Genomic DNA, 7,975 nt, shown 5'->3' with positions numbered 1-7,975 from the left:
TAAAAATTGCATAAAGTAAAAGAAAGGTCCTTCACGGAGGGAAGTAGGGATTTGTAGAGGTGCCAGAGCTCAAAGCGAAAAACTTAGAGATAAAAACATTTTGGGAGGTGTGCCTTTCCCACCAACAAAAACGACTTAGAGTTCCCAACACTTTCCATGCTAAATATATCATAGGAGGTTCCCAAACATAAAATAAAGTTTATTCCTTTTCCACCATACTTTCACTTTTCATGGCTAGCCGAATCCACAGTTGCCTTCCATACCAACACTTTTTAAGGAATTTATTATTTGACAACATAAAATAAATTCATTTTTCATTTCGGGACTGGGCATCCCTAATACCTTTTCCTTACTCTCGTGCAATGACAAGTCAATAAACACTCATCATGAGAATAACACATCTAGCATGGAAACTATTAGCCACCCCTCACCACCTCACGAGCGGTACGAACACACAAAAGAGAAGTTTACCACATATAGGTAGATATAGTGGACTCATGTGGCAAAACTAGTTTAAAGGTTTTTGGATGCACAAGTAGTGATCACACTTAGTGCAAAATGAAGGCTAGCAAAAGATTGAGAAGCGACCAACCAAGAAACGAATAATCTCATAAGCGAGCATTAAGCATAATTAACACCGAATAATGCACCACAAGTAGGATATAATTTCATTGCATGACTATTGACTTTCATGCTTGCATAGGGAATCACAAACCTTAACACCAATATTCTTACTAAAGCATAATTACTCATCAACATGACTCGCATATCACATCATCATATCTCAAAACTATTACAAGGAATCAAGTTTATTTTGTCCAATGATCTTCATGAAAGTTTTTATTATATCCTTCTTGGATATCTATCACTTTGGGACTAATTTTCATGTGTTGCTTTTGATAAGCTCAAACAAATATAAGTGAAGATCATGAGTATAATATTTCTTTCTCTCAAAATAATTTAAGTGAAGCCAGAGAGAATTTCTTGAAAATTTTACTAACTCTCAAATAAATCTAAGTGAAGCAAGAGATCATTTCTTCAAAAATACTAAAGCACACCGTGCTTAAAAATATATAAGTGAAGCACTAGAGCAAATCCATAGCTCATAAAAATTTAAGTGAAGCATAGAGAGCAATTCTAACAAGTCATGGCATAATTTTGGCTCTCTCAAATAGGTGTGTTCAGCAAGGATTCAAGACTTAAAAAGCAAAACAAAACAAGAATATCATACAAGACGCTCCAAGCAAAACTCATTGTATGTGACGAATAAAAATGTAGCTTCAAGTAAAATACCGATGGTCATTAGAAGAAAGAGGGGATGCCACTCAGGGCATCCCCAAGCTTAGTTGCTTGCTTCTCTTTGGATAATAACTTGGGTGCCATGGGCATCCCCAAGCTTAGGCTCTTCTTACTCTTTACTAGTGGTTGGGGCGCGACCTGGGCGCGCCTCCTCTGCGGTCCATTGCGCACCTACCTTGATTGTGCAGTTGTGAACGTGCATATGCGTGCCAGAGTAGCTCAGTTGTTAAAATATAAATAGAGTTAACACAAGCTTAGCAGAAAAGTGTTCAATCATCAGGCATATCAAGTTAATAGGTCCATATTATCATATAGTATGTGACAGTCTTACAAGGTGGATGATAGAGCACAACATTAAATTGAAATCAAAGCCTAACATGCTCCAAAAGATAGGCAAGGAGAAGAGGAATGGCAATCAGGTGGTCAGCAAACCCCTTGTACAAACTTCAAAAGATTAAATCCCTACTCATGGAAGAAAGAGAAAAAAATTCTAGGAAAACAGAAGGATTGGAGGACATGGGAGCAGTCAAACCAAAGGATCTTCTGATTGCTGCATCGCCGACATCCACGCGAGCCACATCTCGCTGGAATTGTCCAAGCCGTATTCTTCCATCGCACCACCACTTCATGTGTTTGTCGTCAGGCCTGGCTCCTCATCTTGAAGCACAACATGCTTGGGTCTGTGCCATTATCTTGCGGCTTGAAATTATCTGAAACCAACGGCATTATGGTTAGATAAAATGCATCTGAGAGTATGGATTGACATGCCAAGTATCACACGGCAGTCCACATAATAAATATACAGGACTACAGAGATTGCTTCTATAACACATGGCCGACAGTAGAAATATCAAAGCACCAACCTCACAGTTAAGGGATCCACCCTCCTCTAGAGACAACTTGGCATCCCGAAGACAATCATTTTTTGGCATACAACTCGATTGCACCATTTGATGTGCTGAGCTCATCCAACCACATTGGCCTGCTACCAGGAGCACAAGCATTGCATCGCCATTCGCCAAAACACTTCACGAGATCTCCCTTTCTATAGTTCTATTTCCTGCCATCCATCATGTCCATCATGCTCGATCATACCCTTGCTAGCACATTTCCCTGGTGGAAAGAATCATGTATTAGAGTCGTAACCATGGCATTGCTTAGCTCGGTGCTATTTCAGAAAATTATCCTACAGAACTACTAGCATATACATAATATGATTAAAAATAGCACAGTTTGATGCTATGCTTTTGAATTGAACATCACAATTACCTAGATTATTTATTTAACATGGAGATTAGAAAATGGATAGAACATCAGCTCTTTTTCGTCCCTAATACAAACATCACTCAAAGAGAGTTTAACAAAGACTTCGAATTTAGCATATACAATACAAAATGACATTGAAATTCACTCCTGAATTCCAATAACCGATAATCTTGCTTTTTAATTGGGCCGTTAATTTTTCATAAAGTATATGCTTGAAGTTGTTGATTAAGAGCGCACTGTGAGAAGATCTTTGAATTTAAGTTCCAATCCAACAAATGGAAACTAAGTAGTACAGATCCTTAATTGCTAAAAAGCGCAGGAAGATGAGCGCCTCATGAAGGATATGGGAATGGATGCATAAAAATTCTCCATGAGAATTTTTCTAGGTATGATATTTTTTAGGATGGATAAAGGTATGTAAAGTACAGGATATAACACTCACAGGGTTAAATGACTCTGCTCCGTCAACGCCCACATAGACTGAATAATCCCCCAGCCTGCAAATCCCAAAAGGCATTGTTATCGGGCTAATTCGAACTGCGATAACCAATTCAATAGAAAACTAAATGGTGCTTTAGTGCTTCACCTCTGTAGTAATACTACGTAGGGGTCAGCGCCAGCATACATGTTGGCATTCTTGTACTCCTGCTGCCCTATTGTTGCCCACTGCCCTGCGGACGACACCTGAGGGTTTGGAGATGCCACCACATCATTCAGCCTGCCATTGGGTGCTGCCGAGACCTGCACCACGATCCAAATTCAGACAATGGAACGCCACCATAACATGCAGCAACATAGCTCAATGGTACAGCGGACAAATGAACGCCACCATAACATCATATTAGCAAAACAAATGAGCATGCGGAACACATCTGGCAGAAACACTTAATAAACAACAATATAATTTATTTGTGAACACAATCATTAGCAGCCAATAGATAGACTTAATCTTATTAGAAATAGGATAGTTTGATTTCATAACATAATTGTGTTATTACATGAGGCACAAAATCTGAAGCATTTCAATCTACACTCCAAATAACAATAGCCAACGGCATGACTAATAGACTATCAAGGAAAAACATGAGGTTCATTTGTTTCTTTAGGCAACAAAAATATAAGATAGAATGTCTTCCTGTAGATTAGCAACATGAGGGATATATGAGCATACAAGGTGTACTCCAACTTAGATTGCACCACACACCTCCATTAGCGAAATGACCCATGGCAGTATAGTATCAGGAAAGTGAAGTACATCAAAATTTTGTAAGATACTAAGAGCACATGATAAGCTCACATAAAAAAATAGTAAGATATGGATTTCTTGAATGTCAACAAAGTAATTGGAATTCCAAAAGTATGACGTCTTAATTATTACACAGATTAGAGATATCCATGGCAACCATGTAAAAATCTGATGCTATTAAGTATCTTGAAAATCTTTGTAGCTGCAAAGCATACTACAGATGAGAACACCATATGCAACAAAGTTAGTGCCACTAGATATGGGAAGTTGATCTCTTTCGAGGATAACACCCACTGTAAATCAGGGCAAACAAAAACACTTAACAATGCTGCAAAAATATGAAATGGATATTTGTCATAGAAATAGAATCCATCATCAGTACTTATAAGCACAATAGCACATCAATGAAATTATGATAGCACTCCCGAACAAAGCATCACAAATAGAAGTATGTTGGAAAGAGGTTTCTCAATCTTTTTAGCGACGCATTCCGCAGTAGACCAGGTCACGGCGGTCAGTGGCGACGCCGACGACTGATAGGTGTGTGACGAAGAGGGAGGGGAAATAGTGCCTCCATCCTCCTAAGAATAATGCTAGCTAAAAATTGCACGTATGCAAGCTAATACCTTATTACAAAAGCAGAATGACCTGTGTAATGGTGTTTTGGACACCTACAGGGCATTATAATGGGTAAGCCGACATACAAATCTCAGAGAACCATATGAGATTCAGAGGTAGGTTGCTATTTGTAGTGTTTCTAAACAGAGGTGGTGATGTATTGTTTGAAATTTCGAAAACCAGCATCATCTAATCAATGTAATTACACTTGAAAAAATTTCATATTTTATCAGGGCACATCACTTTATTCACTCTCGGTGATATCATGCATGTCCTTCAGTTTATTCATATGATCATGGGCATGGTGTGTTTGGATTAACTAAGCAAACATATGAAACTGTGTACTTGCACAACGTTAGATCATCACTCGCATAACTGAAGAACATTGCATGGCAGCAAAATTCTTGGACGAAGTTTATTCAAATGAAGGTACCAGTTACCCATTCATGAATCCACTTCACATTGTACCAAAAAAACATGCCCTTCCATATTTTTCTGTTTTGATATTACCATGCACAGATATCGGATGGCAGTAAAATCGAACATGCATTTGGGTCGTTAATGTCAGGTGTATTGTTAAAAAAGACCGGTGTGCTAATATTCGCTGCATCGGTTCAATTAGGAAAACGTTCATCGCATCATAAAGACCGGTGTACTAATATTCTTTTGAGACTTATATTTAGGAATGTAGTGTCAGTGCTACATCTACCTGGCACTTCTGGTGAACCTTTCCCACAGATTTAGAGGAAGGACATATTCATACTGAAAACCAATAGAAAGTAGGCTAGTTAAATCTCAAAATGATATCTCCCACGATATTTAGAGTACAGTCAAGACCATTAAGCATTTGGGTTGAATAGATTTGCATACAAAATAAATATGCAGGCTGGCATATGTTGATAAAATAAGCTGCCCCCTGATGACGCTACAGAAATAGCAAGTGTATAGTTTCAACTTTCACTAACACTGAAGACTTAAGCTCATGAATATTTTTTCTCAAACACACAACTAAATGTGTGTTTCCTCAGTTACCTCAGGAATTTACAAATACTGTAAAAAAACTACAAAGCATGAACAAAGAAGGCTCCAAAAGAAAGTATGTTTAATGATGATATAACCTGGTAAGTTAAATCCTCAATGGCTAAAATGGCAGCCACAGAAAGAGCATATCTTAACAAAGTACCTCGTAGAGCACCCTACAACAAACCTCTAAAATGATTAGCTGTATTCAATCATTCTCAGTGCCTACAGAAATAAAATCATAAATAGTAATCAGGACAAACTGTTTTTTGCAGAAGTGCACTCTAAATTCAGATCTAACATTTTCAAAAATACAGTGATGCTGAAGAGGAGATAGCTTGCACAGATTTGAAGAAGTCACCATCATCCCGCATTGGCCATCCTAGTGAGAAACAATTAGATGTACTGAAACAGAGTAGGATCTATTAGAGAAAATTTGAAAACGTGTGTCGGTATGTGACCAGAAAATAAGGCCATAAAGAGACCACAAGCACTCATTTAGATAATCATAATTACACCATGTTGAATGTGGTGTTTTCCCATGCTGGATTTTTTTCTACCTCCTACCAAATATAAGAGAACCATCTCCATCACCAAGAAGCTTCTTCCTTTCTTACAAGGGTATATGTTGGACCCAGAGACATTTTTTTTCTTGCATCATTATGGGAATCCACTGCCCTGACCCCCTTCTCTGTATCTGTCTTTTACATATTTTGTTAGCCATGAAATTTGTAGCAAAAATTTTAAGAAGCAAACTATGACAGAAAAGTGTGAAGCATAGTGACAACAGAATTAGCTCACCCCTTCATACTACTATAGAGTCAAGTATTTTTATATGATCTCTGGTCAGTGTAAGCTGATCTTTAATTCCAAAGGCAAGTGCACCATCGGCATGTGCTTCTGCAAAAATGATCACTGAAGCAATCATACCAGAAACCCATGAAAATGATCTATAGTGTGTACAACAAGAACAAGGGAAAAAAGGACCACAAATGGGCATCCAACACGACCTCGGCCAGCAGCGGCGAACTTTTACATTGTTCAAATCGACGTGCATGTATAATAGGCAACAACAGAATTTATTTATAAACACAATTATTAGCATCCAACGGACACTTCAAGTTTTTAGAAATAGGAAAGTTTGATTTCATATCATAAATTGTGTTCTTTCATAAGGCACAAAATCTAAAGCATTTCAATCTATACTCCAAATAACAATAGCAAACACCATGACTAATAGAATATAAGGGGAAAACATGAGGTTCATTTGTAGCAAAAAAAATTAAGATATAGTGCCTTTCTGCATATTAGCAACAGGAGGGATATAGATGACCATACAAGTTGTACTCCAACTTAGATTGCACCATACACCTACATTAGCCATAAAACTTAGGAATAGTGCAGCCTATTTTCAGGATGGAAACTGCAACTTCTTCAGCTTTAGCTTCCCAGATTTGTTTTCTTAGAGTAAAGTGAAAGATAATCAAAACAAGACTTTATAGATAATCAAAATAAGAACTCATTCTGGCGAATTTAAGGTCATACTCTTATCATGACTTGCAGGGCAGGGACAAGTTCATGCTTACCATACGCACACGAAGGGTTTAAAAACATGGTATAATTACCTAAAATGTGCAGGTGAATTTCCAGTTTGCTCCTTTATGTTAGTAGCCTTGTCCAATGGAAATTTGAGACATGTCATCCACCGAGATCAGGAATAGCCAAGTCAAAGGGGAGACAAAGTGGGGTTTGGGAAGAAGGAGCCATGGCCCGTGAAGCAAGACAGAAACTTTACCCTTGGGGTAACTACATAGCTCCTCATGGGCATGTCAAGATCAATAGGGAGGGGGCGGGGGTAGCAAGTGACCGTACGTAGGCTCCAGGATGAGCTGCTGGCCGGCGAGCGCGTTGTCGACCTGGTCGACCTCGGCCAGTAGCAGAGACCTTCCGTGTGTGCAAGGTCGACGACGGGGATGCTGGCTCCATGGACGTCCTCCTCTGGGCATGGCTGCTACCCGGCGGCGCGGGCGCGGGCGCGCTAGCTCTCTTCTGCGGCGAAGCCTGCATGGCGAGGGGACGTGGCGGCGCGGGAGCTCCTGGTGCGAGATGGAGAGGCCGCGAGCATGGGGAGGGCGGCAGCGGCAACCCTAGCTGTGGGAGAGGGAGGAGAGGGGCGTGTGTTTTGGGAGAGGAAAGGAAAAGGGATCGAGATGATGTTCTGTCTCTCTATTTCTTCTCGACAAAGCGAACGAGAAGCGTCGGGCGTTCTTTTTTGTGACATGGACACAATGAGACATTCAGTTGGCCACCATGAATAGAAATGCCCCTTCTGATGTGGACAAGGCGAGCTAGCACCATTTACGTGACTGTTAATGAATTGAATCCCTTCATCCATCATAAGATAACCCAAAACTTGAAAACTTCAATCACACAAAACTACAACAAAACCTTCGTGAGATCCGTTGGTATAAGAAAACAAATCACTAATATAAGTACTGTATCAAACCAATTCATATTTTATTTTTG

The 7,975-nt window shown here is 39.4% G+C and overlaps 1 protein-coding gene across 11 annotated transcripts; it reads right to left on the bottom strand.

The window, feature by feature from the left end:
• Positions 1 to 1,584: 1,584 nt before the first annotated feature.
• On the bottom strand, positions 1,585 to 7,690 carry LOC109761299 (uncharacterized). 11 transcript variants are annotated; one of them, XR_012187599.1, is made up of 10 exons: positions 7,322 to 7,611; positions 6,251 to 6,349; positions 6,010 to 6,146; positions 5,751 to 5,831; positions 5,548 to 5,674; positions 5,139 to 5,191; positions 3,152 to 3,306; positions 3,008 to 3,062; positions 2,163 to 2,412; positions 1,585 to 2,009 (listed from the first exon to the last, which is right to left on the bottom strand). XR_012187599.1 is itself a non-coding variant. In XM_073501292.1 (10 exons), exons 5-9 carry the CDS (start codon positions 5,814 to 5,816, stop codon positions 2,389 to 2,391), a joined length of 378 nt encoding a protein of 125 aa, XP_073357393.1. In that variant the 5' UTR covers positions 5,817 to 5,831; positions 6,010 to 6,146; positions 6,251 to 6,349; positions 7,075 to 7,121; positions 7,322 to 7,605; the 3' UTR covers positions 1,585 to 2,009; positions 2,163 to 2,388. The 11 variants fall into 11 exon arrangements, 4 of the variants coding, with proteins under 4 accessions (XP_073357393.1, XP_073357392.1, XP_073357394.1 ...); XR_012187598.1 differs by lacking the exon at positions 7,322 to 7,611 and adding an exon at positions 7,075 to 7,239; XR_012187601.1 differs by lacking the exon at positions 7,322 to 7,611 and adding an exon at positions 7,075 to 7,239 and having other exon boundaries at positions 5,613 to 5,674.
• Positions 7,691 to 7,975: the final 285 nt, after the last annotated feature.

The sequence above is a fragment of the Aegilops tauschii genome, chromosome 6 (genome assembly GCF_002575655.3).
Source record: "Aegilops tauschii subsp. strangulata cultivar AL8/78 chromosome 6, Aet v6.0, whole genome shotgun sequence".
Lineage (NCBI taxonomy): Eukaryota > Viridiplantae > Streptophyta > Magnoliopsida > Poales > Poaceae > Aegilops > Aegilops tauschii.
This window is presented reverse-complemented; position numbering and strand designations above follow the sequence as displayed.